Here is a 22,433-nt window from a genome sequence, read left to right on the forward strand (position 1 = left end):
TCTGAGAGGGTTTTTAGTGCCAGTGGGAACATAGTTTCATGCCACAGAGCTTCTCTTAAACCAGTTGACAGACTTGTGTTCTTAGCTTAAAAACTTGTAAAAAATACTTATCCCAGTTTAATTATTTCCGCAAGTTGCACAGTGTAAATTATGAATTGCATGCACTAAAGTTGACAGAATGCACTTTCTGTACTTGTTTTGCACTACTTCAGTTACATATACATGTGTTCATTTAATAAAAAGCAGTAAGTGATCACTTGGTCTAGTTTTTTTTTAACTGCTTAAATTTGCACTAAACATTTTGTATTTACTTTGTAACAATAGCTTTTCTATCTAAATGTTTTTTTGTTTTTTTTTAATGTGGCCAAAATAAAATCATGTTTTTTATAATGCAAATGCAAACATATCGAGATATATATCGAATATCGTAAAAATTTTGACAATATCGAGATGTAATTTATTTTATATATATCGCCCAGCCCTAGACAGTATGAGATTTTGTATGCAGTGTCTGATTTAAACTTAAGGAGCAAAAACAGAATTACAGTTGCTACCTATGATGGAAAGACAAGCAAGGGTCTTGTTGCTAGTCTGTCTGACCTGTCGCTTGAGCTTTTTAGGAAACTTAATGGGCATATTTAAAAAGTGCATTAAAATGATCACACTATTCAAGAGTAATTCTACAATGCCTCTAAAATCATTTTGATATTGTGAGCTCTTGTTACATGAGGACATTCTTCTCACGGATAGTGAAATTAAATCCGATTAAATACGAGAAGAGGAATTGGCAGACAGAGCGAGAAGTTACTGACAGCAGTTCTCCAGTCAGACGAGTGTCAGCTTGTCAGTAAGTGTCAGGTTTGCAGTTTAAATTCTCCAGCAGCCCTGCGGCGTTCTGGCTACGTGCGTCCTTTGATTTCACTCCTCAAGTTGGCTTTAATGCCAAAACTTGACACGCACAGATTGACACTGCGGACTGTGTGCTGTGATCAGAACACAATTTTTTCATACGAGTCTGAATGGCCATGAGCAAAGATGCTAATTATACGTCTTAAAGTGCAGTCCAATTTTTGGCGCATTGTGTTCGTGACCTTTCAAGAGTTTTAGGTGTTAGTTAGTTTGGAGTGATTGTTAACAATTAGTATTGTCTAATCAACCAGTTGCAAACTGGTCCAGCGTGAAACTTTGCCCGGATCAATGTACAGCCCTCTAGTCTCGTTCAATTATTGCACACCCGATCCGTCTGCTATTATTTAACTTATAATGTGGCTTTCATTAGTGCAGGCTATATGAACTGTATCCTGCAATCTGTATGCTCTGCTTGGGCACGAGTACTGTGCGTTTCCTTCATTTAATTTGCATTGAAGCATGTACACAGTCACAGAGACGACACTGAGCTCTATGTTTGTGTGTCTGTGAGCAAGAGATGGTTAAGCTGTTCATCAGAAGAGAATGGTTTTTATTACCCTCAGTTGTAGTAGATTAACTCTCTCATGTACTAGAAAAAAGGTTCATTCATCACATGCCATACTTCAATGTTGCTTTCGCTTCATGCTGTTGACCTCGGTTGTATGGCTATATTAATTTGAACATTCATCCAATTTTTGGCTTCAAGCAGGTGAGGAGAGAACTTTATGAACAGACAGACTGTAGCAGATTGATTCTGTCAGTATTTTCTTGGCTACTACAAATATATTTGGGGACTTTCAAACACTCGTCTTTCTTTTCTTATGATGGGTCTGAGCTGCCCCAGACCAGACCACTCTCTCCATCCCAATTCAATAGGGATGTAACGATTCACTCAACTCGTGATGCAATACGATGCATGATACTGATTTAACGATACAATGCTCTCATGATTTTTTAAACAAAGTAAGACAAATTATAATCATTTGTAAATAAGGTGTCCTTTTGTTATTTCTCACACAAAATGCTGCACATTTCTTTGTGAAATTTAAATACCGGTATGGCTAATAACAAAAGTAGATTAACATTTTAAAATAAATCCCAAATCAAATCAAATAAATAAGACAAATACAACAAATCTCGTCATATAAACAGACTAAGGCTTTGGATGTGCTTTTTTCCATTTAAAATTTGAGGCAACCAATGCATTTTAATCACAAATCAAACAGATGCTGCACACATGCAGTATGAGCAGTTTTTGATTTAAATTAGACTTTATAATTTTGAAATTTGATGCAAAAACAGAATGCTTTGACTTGCATATCTGCACAAAACAAAAACAGCAGACGGGCTGAACGAGACGCAGATTCACTCTCTGCCAGTAGGTGGCGCTTATGGAACAGCGGCAATTAGGGTTGTGCCGATAGACGTTAGTATCGTGTATCGACGATTTTAGCCTTTGACGAAAAGCAAGACGATTATTATTATTATTATCAGGCTGGTAATAATATCTAATTAATATTAGGGCTTATTTGTTGCATTATATTTCTTTTACCGCATTTTACAGTATTGCGTGTTTTAACCAATCACACACGATTATGCTGAGCTTATGAATGCAATGGCCAATCAGAGGCGTTCAGATTGTTTCGTTGTTCAGCGCGTGCTGACTGAATTCTGACTCGTGAATTCTCTCATCATAAACAACAAAGTGCAGATCTACGTGGGATGTAAGTATAAGAGATTTATTCATCATACAGTGTATATTCACTGATTTTAACCGGAGTGTTTTAAAGTGCATAAACTCGCACTAGACTGAGCTTGTGATGATGTTCTTTGGTAATGTAGTGTTCTTTGCTCGTTTTCTGTAGCTTTTCTGTTTTGCTTTTTGAATAACTGAGGAAATGTAAGCATTATAATTAGTAACTTACGATGTTTCTATTAATTTGTTATCATGTTAAATAAAAATTCAGTCATTATAAAAAAATGTGGCTGTTTTTAGCCTAACGCTGGAGTTGGTTCACTTTCCCACAATGTTGTTTCTATTAATTTGTTATCATGTTAAATAAAAATTCAGTCATTATAAAAAAATGTTAGCCTAACGCTGGAGTTGGTTCACTTTCCCACAATGTAAGTAAATAATTACATAAATTAGCACGATAATATCGTGTATTGGCGATCTCACAGGCTGACTATAGGACGAGATGAAAATTTAGCATATCGCCCAACACTAGCGGAAATATAGCATTTCCTTGATTACCTCTGTAAACAAAGCAGCTCTGTGATTATAAATACTACTTTAATATCCATTATACTAGGGCTGTCGCAATTTGTCGATTTTATTAGACTATTAGATTTTTTAAAAATCCTCGACTTAATTTTGCTTGCATCGACTAACCGGCAAAATACCAGAAGTGGTGCATTTCACGGACGAGAATCTATAAAACACATTATTAGACTGTTTCCCAAGGCTGCATGATATATTAAACCCATTTAAAAACCGTAATTAAGCATAATTGTGAATTCACAAATGCTATGATTTAATTAAATAATTATATGCGATGCAGTTCTAATTCAGTATATGCACTTTAATTATTTACATGCGTGTAGGTTAAGTACGTGCGTCACACAGCGGCTCCGTTCACAGTAGTTCCACAGGAACTGTTATCATTTACATGTGTGGAGCATCTCACACTCCCCATTTTTGCATGTTGTTGTGAGTTTGGGTTTATTATAACGTTCATCTGGGAACACAATGTGCGCCATTTCATCAGATTTGTAAGGTAAATCATTTATAAATCTACGCAAATTCAGGCGAATACATCGCGGTTTCAAAATAAAAGCTCGAACCCTCACTCTTGAGTTTACACGTTTTGATGTCCACATATTATTTTAATTACAGTGGCTATTGCATTTCTGGCCTAAAGAAATGGCAAAATATTAAAGATTCAGTGAACATTTGAATTAAATGGTGCTTGGTCGAGTAGTATTAGATCGTACAGCAATGTGTAAAAATAATCATCAGGCCATTGGCGCCCCCTGCAGACCTCTGCTGTAATGTGTAATGTACTTTAGCTCTATTGTTTATAATACATTATGTATTTTAACAGTTTTGTTCGATAAAACCGTATGATTTCTTGCTTTTGATACTTTATTTGAACTAATTATTATTGCCATATTATAATACGTATATGCATTTTAAGTCATTTTAAAGGCTATTGTTCACTTACATCTATTTTTATTACCACAAAAAAATAATTATAATTATAGGAAGCATCTCCAATTAATTGATTTTATTTAAAAAAAATAAATAAATAAAAAATTCCGAAATACTGCACATTTACATTTTTCTCCTAAATAAATTGTGGTAAATAACATTTCTGGTAAATACTCCTTTAAAAGGTGTTTTTGATTATAATTTTAATATTAGTAGACTATAACACATGGATATGTTGTCATTCTTACACTATAATTCTGAACTTGATTTCAGTGATTTGGACTATGAGATGGACACTTGCTTCTTGCACTCTGTTGCACTTTACTTTTGCTTAAAAAAAAGGATTTCATAGAAATGTAGATTTCATTTGGTTTAATAAAATATAGTTTCATAAAATAATCTTAAGTGAAATTGTTGATTTTTTTGTGGGAAATTAATTAAGATTAATCGATAAATTAGTCGATAGATTAATCAAAATAAAAATAGTCGTTAGTGGCAGCCCTACATTATACAGAGGCAAGATGAAAAGAAAATAACATCTAAAAATTGAATCGTTACATATTTTCATCCGGCCCTACACGCATCATTACATCACTACAATTCAAACAATGATGGCAATAATACATTTTAAAGTGCACATTCAGTGCCACTAAGCCGCTGGCCCTGGACCTTCCAGGTCGTGGGTTCGAATCCAATGTGACACATAACATTTGACACACAACATAGCCTATACAAAATCTTGGGGCAGACATGGCCTAATGTTTAGAGAGTCGGACTCGTAACCCAAATATTGCAGGTTTGAGTCTCGTACCGTTCAATACCACGACTGAGGTGAGACCACCAAATCCCCAACTGCTCCCCGGGCACCGCAGCAAAAATGGCTGCCCACTGCTCCAGGTGTGTGTGTGTGTGGTCACTACTTTCTGTTGTGTGTGTGTGTGTGTGCACTTGGATGAGTGAAATGACACACACACACACACGCACACTTTTATCTTCTCTTTCCAGTAGAAGTCTACTTTTTATTCTACTTCTGCTGCTACATCTTTTAAGAGTTTAATGAATGGATGAATGACTATTTATTTGTTAATTTGCTTATTTATTTGGAAATAAAAAGTTTCACATTTTCATATTTATGTTCATTTTTATGTATTCATTATTTCTTATATATATCATATTTTTTGTTATTACTTTAACATTTATTTTAAAGCATTTTTATTTTTTTACTTTATTTCCTTACTGTTTTCAAACCCTATTGGTGATTAGCATCTTTTACTTTCAAGAATTGGGAAATTGTATTGTTTGATTAATTGATTATTTAAAAACACATAAACAAGATATATTTATTTATATAAGTTTTTTAAGTTATGTCAAATTTAATTTAAAAACTCTTTAAAATCTGTTTTAAAATGTTCGTTTCTTACCATTTTTTAAACGTTAATGCCGAGTAACATTGTCTACTTTTGAGAACTGGGTAATTGGATTGATTGATTTATTGATTTGTCTAAATAAAAATATATATCTTATTTATTTATTTGTCTAAATACAATTATATAATCTTATTTATGTATTTACTTTCTTATAGTCTTGGCATTTTCTGCATTTTTTTGGAGTGGACAGTTTTGAAGCGAGACACTGGATATCTGGTCTCCTTAAGTGATACTTCTATTTTTTTTATCACAATGACAAAAGATTTTGAATAAGACATTTGTCTTTTTAAAATCTGCTCAAATTTGGTTAACAGAGTCTCTGAGTACAATGTATTGGGGGGCAGGAATCACGGCTCTCTGTGCATTTCTTCTTCAATTAGACAGACGCACTGTGAGCTTTGATGTACAATTTGTGTGGATTGGAGAACAAAATGGTGTTGTTGTGTGTAGATTTGGAATAGCTGCTACTGAAGGCCGTACCTGTTGATATAATGGCTCCAATTCAATGCATGTGTTTAGGGTTTGGGAATTGAGAACTTGTTCTTATTTCAAACCAGTTGTTTATTTTTAAATACCCAAGCCAAATGGTTTTCATGACAGTTTTGTTAATGGTTCTTGGACATCTGCATTCTTTTGTTGGTTCAGGTCCAGATACAACATAATAAAATGCTCTGACAGTGTTTTCTGCACTGGTGCTGAATCTATAGTGCCATTGTTTAACAAATGGTGCAAAAATAATCTAAAATAATAGAATGAAATCAGTAGATAACACATTTTTCTACTGACTCACAAATCGGTGAAACTTGTGAGAATGTTCTTGTGAATTAATCAGTCAAAATGACTCACTGAACCGCAAGTTTTTACTGTTGCTGTTATCTAACTTGTAATAAATGTATGTTGTAAAGTTGTCTACCTAAGTTCTTGTAATTAACTACAGATTGTCATGTGAACAACCAGTCAGTAAAGATACACATTCAATATTTTAAAATGTAATATGCTACTAAACATTGTATTGTTTTTTAGTGTTTGCTTATTTATTATTGATGTATTATTTACATATGGTTTAATGTAGGATCAATTATTTGGTGTGTCCTCAAAAGTATTAAAAAGTAGTAATCTACACTGAACAAAATTATAAACGCAACACTTTTGTTTTTGCCCCCATTTCTCATGAGCTGAACTCAAAGATCTAAGACTTTTTCTATGTACACAAAAGGCCTATTTCTCTCAAATATTGTTCACAAATCTGTCTAAATCTGTGTTAGTGAGCACTTCTCCTTTGCCGAGAAAATCCATCCACCTCACAGGTGTGGCATATCAAGATGCTGAATAGACAGCATGATTATTGCACAGGTGTGCCTTAGGCTGGCCACAATAAAAAGGCCACTCTAAAATGTGCAGTTTTATCACGCAGCACAATGCCACAGATGAAGTTTTGAGGGAGCGTGCAATTGGCATGCTGACTGCAGGAATGTCCACCAGAGCTGTTGCCTGTGAATTGAATGGTCATTTCTCTACCATAAGCAGTCTCCAAAGGCAGTGTACATGGAAAAAGTCTTAGATCTTTGAGTTCAGCTCATAAAAAATGGGGGCAAAAACAAAAGTATTGCGTTTATAATTTTGTTCAGTCTATAATGAATAAATATTTTATTTTAAACTTTTTGTAAAGCAGTTTAAAAAATGTTGCTGATTATCGTCTACTTTTGGGAACTGGGAAATGTATAAATTATTTTAAAATAATCAATTTATTTCTAAAGTTATATATTTTTATAACAATTTTTCTGCTTGTGTTGCTGATTCGCATCTTCTACTTTTGAATTAGATTTATTTGTTTATTTAATACAAATAAAATAATTAAATTGGTGAATAATTAAGTAAAATGTTATTCATTCATTCATTCATTCATTCATTCATAAGTTAAATTGGAACCAGAATCATTCATTTTCTTATTGTATCCTTGCTTGTGAACATTAACACACATTAGCTATCTAAACGGGCATTCCATCGATTTTTACTCTTTTAATATACAGCTAATTATAAATACTATAACCTAACCTTAACTCTTAACAGAAAACTTTTGAATATGTAATAAAACACAACAACAAAAACGCTTTATTTACTTTCTTATATTGTTTTTACAAATGAGAACGCCCTCACACACACTGATATCAACACTACAAATGACTTAATACTAGTACTCATTCACATGAAAAATACTCTATCCATTCTGATTATCCAAGTTCTCCATGGCTCCTTTTTCTCTGTTGTGTGGGTGTCCTAACACAACCTTTCTCTATAAATCTGCGGTTGAAATGAGTTGAAGTTGGAAAGCAATAAAAGGGTTCTGGGGCCAAGTTAAGCAACAAAAAAGCTTCAGACTGCATAGCTGTGTTGTACAATGCCATTTATGATGGCACCATGTTGCTGGATGTTTTTGTAATGCTTTTGTTAGCGTCTCAATCTCAGCTTGAGACAGCCCTCACACGGACCATATGATGCATATTACAAAGAAGAATGAAAAAAAAACAACAACAACAGCATGCTTTATTCTGATTGGCTTGCTTTGTGTAATTTCTGGGAGTCAGAATGCAGCTTTTTGTAAGTTTGCAATATTAGATTGAGATATTCACAGTTACAGAGTCACATAGTACCAAGGAAACAAGATTAATTGCCAATAAACATCAAAATCTGTAGTTGGTCACTTTTCATTTTGAATGGGCATTTCTTGACAAAAATAAACGGCGATGTGGACCAGACTTCTTGCCGATTCTCAAAAGTCTGACTATGTGACTAGCTGATGTGGGAGGCATTTCCCTAAACGCTAGTTTGCGTGCGACTGCTGTATGTCAGACATGTCTTGTTTTCTCAGGCTCACCCCATTGTGGTTTCTCTCTGTCTGTATATATCTCTTTTTCTGTCATCCCTCGCTATGTCTGTGTGTGTCAGTCCTATAACTCATAGCAGCCCTTCTCTCTGTAGTCCGTTTGACCTCAAATGCCCTTATCACTCCGTTGGGGCCAGCTGTGCATATGCATGCATGTGCGTTGGTGTATTTCTGGCCCCTGTCTTTCTTGTTCTAATTTAGCGAGGCTAAACAAACCACGTTCATCATGGGGAGGAGCGGTGGTGCTCTGCATGCTGTAAACGATATTACAGAGCCTCTGAAGCTGAAGTGTGTCATTTTTTTAAAGTTAAAATACTTTACCCTAGATAAATATTAAAGGACTACAATTACTAAGCCAGGCTGATTCCCTTAAAACATTAGTGCTTTCAAAACATTGCTCTATTTGTTTGAGAATCTGACTAGCCCAGCACGGCAACACTGACTCGGCCAATAGTGTGAGATTGGGGGCGGGGCTATCTATCTGTTTGTCAGACCAATTGTGGACAAGGAGAGTGTTCCGAAAACCTTTTTGGAAAAACATTTATTTACATTTACACAATTGCTTTTATCCAAAGGTAGACTTTGGTAAAGGTACATATTTTTTTCAGGTTTGCTTTCATGACCTTGTTGTTAGTGCCACGTTCTAGTGTTTGAGCTTTAGAAAGAATGCAGTTATTGTTTTTGCAATTTCATTCAGTGGTGTAAATGACTGGAAATTAGACACTTCACCTTTTACTTAAAAAAACTAAAACAATACGAACAACCACACACAAACTACAGTTTTTTTTTCATCTGCTTACTAATGAAATGCATCATAGCAGCTAGTGATGTGCAAAACTACATTTACTACATCAGAATAATTTCTAATTAGTATATAATAGTATATATATATTTTTAACTTTTTTACTTTACATTCCTGTGATCAGACATGTTTTTAGGAGGCATTCAGATGTGTTCTTACGTTCAAAACCTGATAGAGCACAATTGAATGTAAGGAAATACAGGGGTCTTTTTGGACAGTTTTCATGTCTTAACATGAAGCACATTGCGCAAGATGCTAAAAAAACATCGCAAAATGTGGCCAAATATGCCTGGCGATGATTTCAGGAGGACGAGTTTAAAGATGGAACTTTCTGAGAGGGTTTTACCGTGCAAACTGTCCGACAGCTGAAGCAAAGCATGCGGTCATAGGTCATGGTGATTAAAGCACCACTCGAAATATCAGAACTAAAAATAAGAAAAAATCTAAAACTAATCAAGCTCACTAATCAGACTTTAAGTCATGGCTTTCCTAGTCTTCACAGAACTGGACTTTTAACTATTTGTAAAACATCTAGTCCACTTTGTTACTTATGCTGGCTAAAAATTGCCCACTTAGGAACTCATAACATGATGTTTAAGGGTGTTTAGGATCCTCTGATTTGGCCTCTCAATTTCTAGTGCACTCTAGTCTCTGATGTTGACACCTCTCTCTTTCAGCAAGGAGCCAAACTGATCATACAGGTATCAGGGTGCATTACTCCTTAATATTGTTTAAGCCTTAACGCCACCGTTCAGACATGCCCAAATGTGTAATGTCAAAAACCATTAGCCTCATTATGATTTATGCAGGGCAGAGATGGAGAGATATGGAGCAAATGAAAAATAAGAATGGAGAAGAGGAATAATATTATTGCAGTAAATCTTCAGCTTTTGACACTGCAGAATTGGATATGCTTGTCTTTACCAATTCAAGTGCAAACTTGCATGATCTGTACCTTCCCACTTTATCGCCACTGTTAAAATGAAGAATCTTTGGAAACGTGCCATTTGAATTTTTTCTTTTGTTTTCTTTTGCCTGGCCTCAGTGGGTGTCATGAGTCATCAGTAAAGAGTTTTGGTTGAAGCACTGAGCATTTCAGTGCTTTCACAACACATTTTTTTAACATTTAGTGCAGAGTTTATTCACTTAAATGCAGTGTCATCATCACATTTATAGATTCCTGAAATTAGTCTCAACTAGCTAGACTATCAACTAGAGCCCGACGATATGGGTTTTTTGGGGCCGATACCGATATTAGGGAGTAAAAAAAGGCCGATATTCTTTGTGTATATTCTAGTACAGTACCAGTCAAAAGTTTGGACACTTTCCCATTCGAGGGTCCAAACATTTGACTGGTACTATATACAGAATACAGTATATACATAAACAGACTATATATACATCAACACATTTTTGCAATGATCACTCAAATGTGGTATCAAACACTTATAATGACGTGACAAAGATACGTAATGGAGGCAGGGCATTTAACAATTTAACAATAAACTTTATTATACAAAATGAGTTTGACATCAGTTCACTGAACAGTAAAGTTGAAGTTTATTCAACTTTAATTCAATTAAATTCCATTCAACTTTATTCCTTTGAAGTTTATTTCACTTCGGAACATTCATTCAGGGATTTGCGCTACTGTCTTCACACACAGGTGAAACTTACTAGAGAAGTGTGACATAAATACATAAATACAATATAAATTCACGTCTCGCGCACTTTAATGCCCTTTGAATGTAACGTGTACGTTCCCTTGGAACTGGAATCATGGCGGAATTTCATGTGAAGTCCACTTCGCAGGGCACTTACGGTCGAATAAGACAATGCTTGAATGCTGCTGCCTGAACAAGAGACCTCCTTACTGAAGTGAAAGTGTTGACTGGTGTCACTATCTCGCGAACGTGCCGGCGAATCTCCACCAAATTCAGGGGATCCCTTCAGCTCGAGGAGCCCTCTCGAACGTCAGTAGCCCCCCGGGATCGCTTGATAGGCAAATTTAACCATCTGTAACTCCCGAACCCCGGGGTCTATCGACATGGGGGTGGTCTCATTCGAAAGCAGGCCTCTAGACATACACTCGATTCGCGTTCGAGAGGGTTCCTCAAGCTGAAGGGATCCCCTGAATTTGGTGCGGATTCGCCGCACCGTTATGGAGATATGGCCGTTCAAATTTTTAATGGCTTTCCATAGACTTAAGCTTTAAAGTGTTTCATCCAGGTCGCCAGTAGCAAGCAATGGAGCGTGCTCTGCTGGACAAACTAAGTAATTACACCATTTCAAGCATTTTATCTGCGTTATATGTTCTGTAAAAAAAAATGTCATATTGGTTGCATATCGGCGGCATATTTGGCGATACCGATATATCGGCGGCAGGCTCATATCGGCAAACGATATATCGGTCGGGCTCTACTATCAACACACAATAAGGTCTCCTTTCCAGCTTATTCTGGTTAAGAACTGCCTATTTAGGAAAGTCCTAGTTAGTTTTTATTTTTTTAAGTACCAGCGGACTGCTAGTTATGTAAAGCCAAATCAGATTGGAACTGCTGATTTGTTGTAAGTTCTTCACAGTTTTTTGTGTGACATGCATCACTTGGTGTTGCATACGAGGCTGAAAGTGACTCTTTCTTGACTCCACAGAGTGACGTGGTTTATTGGTTTAAGATTTGGGTTTGTACTAACCAGAAGGTTGTAGGTTCAGACCCCCGAGCTTTTTGTGCATGACTCTTAACGCTCTTTTGTTCAAAGCAGACGGTCCCTATAATAAGTAGTGTAATAAATTATTTTTGGATAAAAGTACTTACTCTCATAAACTGCTGGGGTTTTTGATATTGCTGCAGCAGTGCGTTTTAGTGGTGACGCTGTTTCTGGTAAGGCGTTGGGGTGTTCGTGCAGATGCTCTACTGAAAGTATGAACAGCCCTTCTGCTTTCACCCTTTGCACACTCTCTCTTTCCTGTGTGCCACCGACAGCCTTCCTGTCTTCTCTATTTTAGTGTTATGTCTGTTAGGACCCTGACGAGTCTCTGTTTCCTTTCTCGAGATGACTGTCTCCATCGCCAGGCCACACGACAGTGGGTCCCGCTCTTCAGATATGCTGGGACATGGGGAGTGGCACATGCCTTGTGTCTGCAGTAGAGTTATTTTGCAGGTCTCACTCTGGGATTTGTGCATTCTGCCAACATGTTTGTGTCTATGGTTCAGGCATCTCAGTTGTGTCTAAGTATGATTATCGTCAAGAATTGAGCACTTGGGTACATTTATAGACCCAAAAGGTTGAAATTTGCATGCAGATCTGTCAAAATGAAATATTGCACCTTTTCCCTGTTTAACACCAGGTATACACCTCAGCACTTATGTTACGTGTCAGCATTTTGAATTAGTGCATCTGCACACCTGTGTATGACAGTTTCAGCTGTGTTAAATTTGCCTTAGGGTCTTATATGCCAACACACCCAGTTTGACCTGACTCACAAAACGAGTCAATCTACTCTTGGAAAAAGTTATTAATAGACCAAAAGTCTAATTTCTCTAAAATGTCCTGTTGTGCAAGTGTGCCTTTAACTTTTAAAATGATATTATTAATTTGAAAACATCTGGCAAGAACCTACATGTAAATGTATGTAAGTTCAATAAGGAAATGCTTTGAAATTAATGACAAATGGATTTGCAGTGGTTGCTTTGCAGTGCGATGCGACATCGGTCGCCTCAGGTGTAGACAGTGTTACAGACCCAGCGAAGCAGAATTGCAATACTTGTATAACAATAAATATGGGTAAAACCTACACATAACACACTCACACTCTGAAATTGATAACAACAACAGATTTGGTGGGAATACATTTGCATATTAAGTCTCTCACAAAATTGTGCAGTTCGTAACACTTTTAAAACAAATGTATCTGTTTTACAAAGTAGGATTCACTAATACAAGTATTTGACATCTCATATACATTTAATTTCTGTATGACTAGTGATGGGAAAGGCTTATGTACCCAAAAATTTTGTACACAAAATAAAGATGTTTTAAATGAGCTAAAATGCAATGCTGGGCATTAGGGGGTCAGACTTTTCGATGTTTAATACAGTATTTAAATGGTCAAATAGTAACATTTCTTAACTTTTCATGATTATATCCTTACTGGTTCAAATATACTGTATTACCTTTTGAGTTCAAAAAAAAATAGTGATCCTTTGCACCCTTAAATAAATATTACTTCTTAGGTCTCTGAGGGTGAAATGTTTGCATACATTTTCCATTCACCATGGCAACATTAATTCTGAAATAATGTAGCAATGCTGTATGATCTCAGTAAAGTATGCCAGATTGTGCTGGTCTGCTGCATCCTCTAGAATCTAGTGCTTTGCATCCGACCCATGAAAAATCGTATATTCAACAATAACGTGGTGGATGTGTTTGCGACATTCCTTTAATGAATATAATTTCGCTTTAGTGCACAAGCAAATAAACAGCACTTAACAGTCAGTCATTTTCTATGTATTCTAGCAAACATTGCTGCAAATTTGCAGTTAATATGCAAATGAACAGTTTGTGCAAGTGGGTAAATTTAAAGACTTCCTCAAAAGACAGTTATCTAATTTGTGATTCTGGAAAATGTGGGACTTTACCAACCAGATATAGAAAACGTGCTCCAACAGCTTTGGGCTACAGTAGACATACTGCCACTGCTGTGTTAATAGCTGTGTATGAGTTGGCGCTGTAATCTCAGTGCTTGACCAAGATTCTCTTACTGAAGTTCAACTGGTCCAAGGGAAAAAAAAAATTTATAATAATAAAACAATAAACAACACTTCACTTTTTAACTTGGCTGTTTTTTTTTGTTTGTTTATTTTTATGCATAGATCGTGTTGAGATGAGAAATGTTTATTATAAATATTCTAATTAGTTTAATAATGAAAATAGATAGAATAACACCCAAATTTAAAATTTTTGTTTAATAAAATAAAAATAATTCCCATTTAATTATTTGTATGATTCTCTGGACATTGTAGAGTTTTCAAGGTTCAAACTGAGTTTTCAAGGTTTGGAATGTGCTTGAATTTTTAATAACATCCTTGAAAACACTTGATCTTTTTCTTAGAACTTCCAGTATAATAATAACAAATAAATAAATGTAATTAAAAATGACTTTTTTCAAAGATCAAGTGCTGGAAAAGTGCTTGATTTCCACTCTAAAACAACTGTATGAACCCTATTCAAGTGCATTTCAAATAAAAAAATTCCATTTCACTTGGGATACTGCCATCAATGAAAACTGCCTAATGTAGGTAGTAGGCTAATGTAGCTTAGTAGGTTTTGGAAAAGAGCTAGTGTGTCTTTTTTGATCATTCAGATGTAGGCGCACTCCCTGTTTGTGGTTTCTAATTTCATTGAAAGCTGAAATATGTTTGGCTGAATGCAGATGTTAAGTTTGCAAGTGCATGCATATGTGTGTGAGAGTGGGAGTTTGACAGTCCCTATGATTGGCCTTTGACCTACTTTCTTTTCGTTCCTCGTCTGTAATTGTGTCAGTATGACACTCATATCCAACTGAGAGACAAGGTTTCCACCTTGTATGTTGATTATCTTCTCAATCTCCTCTCATTCGGTTTATAGGCTTTTTTACGCTGAATTGCGGTGTACGTGGCCACGGTATTCTTTCTCTCCTCTGTTCTACTCTCTCTGGCTCTCCTCCTGGCTTCAAACCAGTCGCTTTTTGTTGTTGGTTTTTCTTCCAATTTGGCAGCTGTGTGCTGAAGGAATGCTCTCTCTCACTCACTCTCCTTCTCATTGTTTTATAGCTCTCCTCAGCGACAGGCTGGCCCCTTCACAAGCGTGGGATAATTAAATGTTTCATTCTTTTTTAAACACTGCTGCTATGCTCCACTCCTTCTCCTCAGGTCTAAGATTAATAAACAGCCGTGTTGTTTTTGAACGAGGGCCCGCCAAGGCACACTTACCATTATAACTCACTGAACTCTGAGGGATATAAACTGTAAATATATGAAAAGTAGTGGTCGACCGATATATCGCCAAGGCCGATATATCGGGCGATATTTGGCATTTTTCAAATATCGGCATTGGCTGATAAGTTTTTCTGTTTGGCCGATGTGTTAGATGCGGGTAACTTTTTTATTTTGACGCCACTGAGAACGGCAGCGCCTGAGCACATAGTGCTCACATTCTCCCTCTTGTTCGTCGTCGTCGTTAACAGTTCTGTCTAATACGGATAGAAGTCTGTCTAATAATCCGATATAACTGTTAAACAAAGGAATTAAAATGTATACAAAAAAGTATTATAACGATTACTTTTATATTATTAGTAATAGAAAGGCAAACATTATAATACTTTCTCGTTTGCCGTCAGCATTCAGCAAATATGCATTTTCATCATTTAAACAAATCTTTGAATGGCTAATGAAAATGTAATTTCACAAACCTTGCAAACTTAGTCAAATCCAGCTGTGAGATCTTGTGAAATGTGCATGTGACCTGCATGATCGCGTGTTCTCTGCATGATTTTCGGTTCGTGCAAATTAAATGCTTTAAACATTAAATTTGTGATTTCAAATTATGCTGCCCTTTATCCATTTGCCCACTGTCATATTCATGTCATTTTCACTGTGTGCTGTATGTAAAATGAGTGTTACCTTGGCTTTATTTAAAAAATATGATCCCCAATGCACACAAACTTCCCAGAATACTGAGTGCTCTGTTGGTTACAGTTTACTTCCTTTTTAATAATATTTTTATTAAATATTTATTTGTCATCTAAAGTATAAGTATGTTTATTTTACAAATACATTTTTTAATCCATTTTCAAATGATTTCAAATTTCTTAAATATTAATTAAAATAAATATAATTATATCGGCCATTGGCCACCCTGCTTTCCAAGATATCGGCATCGGCTGTCAAAAAAACAATATCGGTCGACCACTAATGAAAAGTACATAAGTTGTATATGAACTTAGACGCTAAGACTCGGAATGATGTACAGGTAATGACTTGAGCTCATAAACACACATTGTTTCACAGTCATTCACTCACATTGTTATGCAAAGCGTGAAGGTCATGGGATGATCATTGGATTAGTAATAGGGCTCATATTTTCTGAAAATAGTTTCTAATACTACAGAAGTATTATTACTTCATGAAGTCGCAGCATTAGCATCTAGCTTAATTCATGATGTAAAATTGAGTGCCACGTAAGGGTTTCTAAGGTTTCTTGTAGGGGTGCAACGGATCGTAGATGGTCCGTGATCTGTACGGATCAGGCTGCATGGTTCAGCACGCATGTGATTCGCGGATTAACTGTTAAATTTAACCATCATAGACTGAAAGTTTATCATTTGCACATGTTTTGTCTTGCCAATTTACACATTATTGACTGTAATGCTTTCTGACATGTAATTGCATGTTAATTGCAATTAAATGATAATTTATTGTAGTTTACATTTATATTAAATGCAATTAGCTGAACTAATTAATGCAATTAGTAACAAGTGGGTAAAAATACTTTTTTACCCACTTAAGTATTATGCAATTATAATTTTACATGTAATTTTCATAACATTTACATTACATTACAAAAGCCTTAAAATGAAGTGTAACCCAAAGTTCTGATGAGCAAAGATGGCAGCATGCAAATTGTGTACTTCTGAGGCCACATGCTCCAGCCTAGCAACTGCCATTGAGCCTATCACTATTTCTACTCTTGCATACTATATGCTGTAGTATGCAAACCAGGACACTTGAGTTGTGAAATACAGTCTGTGTCAACCGGAATAGCCTCAGCAATTATATGGAATTGCAATTTACAGTCTTGTTTTGCATCTTGAAGTCTTAAATCACGTGATGTGACAAATATTTCAGCATGTGCACTTCCAGCAGCCAGTGCGCGGTCATTTGAACGAGGGTTGCGGAGCTGTTGTAATTTTCTGTAGTGTGCGTGACCGGTTTCTGGAAGCTTTGACACCTCCACGTGGTCTCCTCCCCTCTCCTGGCTCTCCCTTCCCCCCGTCCCAGCGCACAGTAAAACAACATACACTGTGTGTGTGGCTCCGTCGGAACGGCAGAGGTTAAAGACGTGCAAGCTTTAGCCACTCCCTTAGTCAACAACGATTTTCTTTTTTATCCCTTTATCTCCTCCTCCTCTAGTTTCCCTTGTTCTCTCTCACCCTCGCACTCACTCGCTCGCCCTGGGTTTTGTGTGAGCGGACGTATGTGTGCAGCACTGTCCAGGAAAGAAAGAATGTGTGTATGAGACTGAGAAAGAGAGAGACAGACTGCAAAGAGACAGACAGACAGACAAGAAAGGAGGACACGAGGAGAAGCGGACGAAGATTGCAGACGTATGCGCAAGCGGAGAATGGAAGACAGTATGACAGGTTTAGCTCCAGTGTGCAACTCTACAGCCACGCTGAACCACCACTGCACCGGTAAAGCAGCACTGCGGGATTGTGGGGAGGGCTGTGTGTGTGTGAGACTGAATTTATGAAGGAGGTGTACTGAGATGCATGTGTGTGTGCGTGCGCAGTGTATTAGTATGTGTCTTCCTTTTTGTCATTTGGAGGTTCCCTTCTGCACACCACACAGAGAGGAAGTGTGTGTAACACTCTAACCTCACATCATTGATGCACCTCAGCCATGTATGTGTGTGTGTGTTTAGTGAGTAAAGCAGTTTATTTGAATGCTGGTCATCATCACACCGATAGAGAGCTTTGTGGGGTTATAGTCTTAGAAATAAAGGTTCTTTATTGGTATCTGATTCCACAAAGAGCCTTTACCATTCATGGAATTCCACAAAAGGTTCTTTACAGTGGAAAAAGGTTCTTGAGATTATTAAAATGTTCTTCACACTAAGAAAAAATGGTTCTTTTAAGAACTGTTCACTGAAAGGTTCTTTAGGGAACCAAAAGGGGTTCGTCTATGGCATCGCTGTGAAAACCCCCTTTTGGGACCTTTGTTTTTAAGAGCGTACTGTAATTGTAAACCGTAATTTGGTATTTATGTTGGCTTGACAAACTTGGCATAGATTTTCTGCAAAAATACTCATTTGCTGTATCTTTTCTAACTCATTTAACTTACAGTATTCCCAGCAGACATCGCAACATCGCAAAAATACTGTAGACTTACATTGAAGTTTTCTCATTGTTTAAACTAAATGCAACAAACTTAGCATAGAACTTTATGCTGTTGGGTTATTACGCTTTATTTTTTCAAACCATTAAACTTGCACATTTACTTACAGTGTTAGCAGATCCTTGGACTTTTGTTGAGGAAATAGGTACACTGGAGGATTTCTCATTTAAGATTTTAGTTAGAAATGAAATATGTTGAAATCAGGTTTATATTATCATTTAAAAGTTTGGGGTCAGTAAGATTTTATTCAGAAAGGACACTTGAAATTGAACAAAAGTGACATTAAAGACATTTATAATGTTACAAAAGATTTCTATTTTAAGTAAATCTATTACAGTTTCCACAAAAACATTAAGAAGCATGACTGTTTTTTACAGTGATCCTAAACAGAGATGTTTCTTGAGCAGTAAATCAGCATATTAGAATGGTTTCTGAAGGATCATGCGAACACTGAAGACTGAAAATGCTGAAAATTCAGCTTTGCATCACAGGAATAAATTGAAATAGAAAAAGTTATTTTAATTGGTAATTTAAATGGTATTTTTGGTCAAATAAATGTAGCTTTGGTGAGCATAGGAGTCTTCTTTCAAAAACATCAACAACTTTTACTGACCCCAAACTTTTGAGTTTGCAGTGTGCATTATGTCTGTAGACTGAATAAGATCTAGTAACTATGGCGGCATGTAGTCTGTATATTTGCTTAAACATATTTTTCGGATATGTCTTATAGGACTTTCTTCTTAATGAAACTCTTGATGGAACTAGTTAGATCCATGAGGTAGTTATACCTCAAACCATCAGATTAATTCACATAGTAAAGCAGCTGAACATCAAAGACTGTTAAAATGTTTCTCTGCAAGAATAAATATTTCTGTGTCTGTCTATTTCTCTCTCTGTCTGTCTTTTTCTCTTCTGTCTATACGGTCTATATAATCTTCAATCCTCAAGGATTTTAAAACATTTCTGAACTTCCAGATAAGGCTTTCTCAAGTCAGCATTCAAGGATTATCTTGACAAACTGTCTTTTTCTAAGTTGATGTTTTTTTCTAGCGTGCGTGCGTGTAGATGCTTGTATTTGTGTCTTGTGGCTTTTTATTGGGATGCCACGTCTGTACAGTCTGTTTGTGGTGTCTCATTCATGGTGAACTGGCTTGGGGGAATATAAGCAAATCTCTGTGTAAATGTGTGTGTGTGTGTGTAAAAGTGTGTGTGTGACTGGTTAGGGTTAGAGTATTACTACTGAGGATGTGACACAGAAATACTCAGGTTAAGTGGCTGAATGTGGGCAGAATACTGCCTCTGGTCAGGGTGTTTCTTCCTTTCATTGTAATAAACGCTGGTTAAAGAATCAATAAAAAAGTGAACGATTAACTAATGTGAGTGTGTGTGTGTGTGTGTGTGTGTGTTTGTTTGCTTGCGCACACACCATCTGTGAATCTACCTGTAGTATGTGTTCAGCAGCTGGTGTTCGGATTGTGTTTGTCTTCTTGCAGATGGTACACAAGCTTTTCTGTTTACTTCCTTCTCTGTCTCACTTTTCCTTTGTTTTTTCTTTTCTCATCTTCTTTAATGAAAGCTGAAGTGTGTGATATAAAAAAAATAAAAAAAAATGGTAAAACACTTTCTCCCATCTGGGTTTGTACGCAGAGACATTGCTCCGTTTGTTTAAGCATCCAGACCAGCCCCGCACGGCAACAAAGGCTCGAGCAATAGCGTGAGTGTGGGGTTTGTCTGACCAATGGTAGATGATGGAAACCTGTTTGAAAACAATATTTTTTTCCAGTTCTGTTAGGGCTGCAGAAAAGACACTTCAGTTTTTTTTTTAAGGCAATGAAAAAAGGGAAAATGAAACAATGTTGCGTGACAGTTGCGTAACCATTATACTACAAAAGTTCATCTCTCTCTCTCTCTAATATCTCTTTTATCTTTTCACATTGTTCATAAGCATGCTGACAAACAGCACAGTTGGACAGACCATCTACTGTATATAGACTTTTCTGGTTTTATGGCTCATATGGCAGTGCGATATTAAAATAATTGAAATATTACAAATGTACAAATCCTCACATGCATATTGTGATGACTTACAATAGCTGAATGATTGTTGAATGCTGATTTTAATACTTCAAAAAGTTATGAAAAGTCAAAGTTTTAAATTCAACAAAAAATTCTGAGAAGACTGGTCATGCAGCTGTATAAATACTAATTAAATTGATTATTTCATGACTAAATAAACTTTATATGCAGCATTTTTGTACTATTTTTACAAATGAGGACGTCCCCACAATGAGGTTTCATCAGACTCCGCTCACTTTTGAGTATAAATTTGTCCTCAAAATAGGGTTAGGTAGCTACACGCGTTCTCTCACACACACACACGCACGCACACACACACACACACACACACATGCCGGTTCTTTTACTACCGTCTGCTTGTATTTGGCGCTGGAGTTGAAGTACGTTAGGCAGGATTTCAGCTGAGAGAATCTCTCTGACAACTTTCACAGATGGACAACTGCTGTGTGTGTGTTTGTGTAGGACGTGTTAGTGTGTTTAAGTTTATCTAGCGGTCAGAGGTTAGCTTGAAATTGTGCAATAGATATCTAAACTTTGTGAACATGTGAATAGAAACTTCTATCTGTTCCGCTTATGTTTGCCTGGATGTCTGCACACAAAAGTTCATCTCTCTCTCTCTCTAATATCTCTTTTATCTTTTCACATTGTTCATAAGCATGCTGACAAACAGCACAGTTGGACAGACCATCTACTGTATATAGACTTTTCTGGTTTTATGGCTCATATGGCAGTGCGATATTAAAATAATTGAAATATTACAAATGTACAAATCCTCACATGCATATTGTGATGACTTACAATAGCTGAATGATTGTTGAATGCTGATTTTAATACTTCAAAAAGTTATGAAAAGTCAAAGTTTTAAATTCAACAAAAAATTCTGAGAAGACTGGTCATGCAGCTGTATAAATACTAATTAAATTGATTATTTCATGACTAAATAAACTTTATATGCAGCATTTTTGTACTATTTTTACAAATGAGGACGTCCCCACAATGAGGTTTCATCAGACTCCGCTCACTTTTGAGTATAAATTTGTCCTCAAAATAGGGTTAGGTAGCTACACGCGTTCTCTCACATACACACACGCACGCACACACACACACACACACACACATGCCGGTTCTTTTACTACCGTCTGCTTGTATTTGGCGCTGGAGTTGGAGTACAAAAGGATTCCAGCTGAGAGAATCTCTCTGACAACTTTCACAGATGGACAACTGCTGTCTGCTGTGTGTGTGTTTGTGTAGGACGTGTTAGTGTGTTTAAGTTTATCTAGCGGTCAGAGGTTAGTTTGAAATTGTGCAATAGATATCTAAACTTTGTGAACATGTGAATAGAAACTTCTATCTGTTCCGCTTATGTTTGCCTGGATGTCTGCACAGATATAAATAACTATAAACATATGAAGAGTTTGGTTCCAAAATGCTATAAATCCATTTTGATTAATTTGAGTTTTCTTTACCAAGAAAGTGGCAAGATGAAAACCACTATTTTCTGTTTCAAACTTTCACATAGCATCTTTAGGTTATAATAACATGATGCTTTTTCAAAGATTTATTATACAATTTTATAATTTTTTCCCAAAATGCAATAAATCCATTGAATCAATATAAAAGTTATTTTTCATATTGAAACTGTTGAAAATACACAGCATGGTTAATCCACATATGACAGCCTCTGAACTTGGTCAATGCTAATCTTATATACAGGCACTGGACCAAAAATACATTCAATCAGTCATCGCTCCCAAAATTTATTCAACAGGTCATCTTGTTAATGCTATAAATTAATTACAACAATAAAAGTAGATTTCATCATGAACATACATGAACAACAATATCACATTAAACCACAGAAATTCCAAAATGACATTTCCCTTACATTCAACTTCCAAAACTGCATTCATCTTTGCCATGTTACATTCATTTAGTTGACTAGTGCTATACGCTGTATTAACAAAAACAT

At 36.1% G+C, this 22,433-nt stretch overlaps 1 protein-coding gene across 8 annotated transcripts in view; it reads left to right on the forward strand.

Moving 5' to 3' along the window:
- The window catches only part of LOC107586470 (echinoderm microtubule-associated protein-like 4), a 112,319-nt gene that overhangs the window by 17,753 nt on the left and 72,133 nt on the right, over window positions 1-22,433 (forward strand). For 7 of the 8 annotated variants that reach the window (XM_016273840.1, XM_016273839.1, XM_016273842.1 and 4 more), the window contains exon 1: window positions 17,426-17,685. The exons of the other annotated variant lie outside the window; for it this stretch is intronic. In XM_016273840.1, coding sequence (XP_016129326.1) covers window positions 17,601-17,685 — 85 coding nt within the window. In that variant the 5' untranslated portion in view covers window positions 17,426-17,600. Of the gene's footprint in view, window positions 1-17,425; window positions 17,686-22,433 lie in introns of those variants that run through there. 8 annotated transcript variants of the gene reach the window in all.

This window comes from Sinocyclocheilus grahami, unplaced genomic scaffold, assembly GCF_001515645.1.
Source record: "Sinocyclocheilus grahami isolate Dianchi unplaced genomic scaffold, SAMN03320097.WGS_v1.1 scaffold82.1, whole genome shotgun sequence".
Lineage (NCBI taxonomy): Eukaryota > Metazoa > Chordata > Actinopteri > Cypriniformes > Cyprinidae > Sinocyclocheilus > Sinocyclocheilus grahami.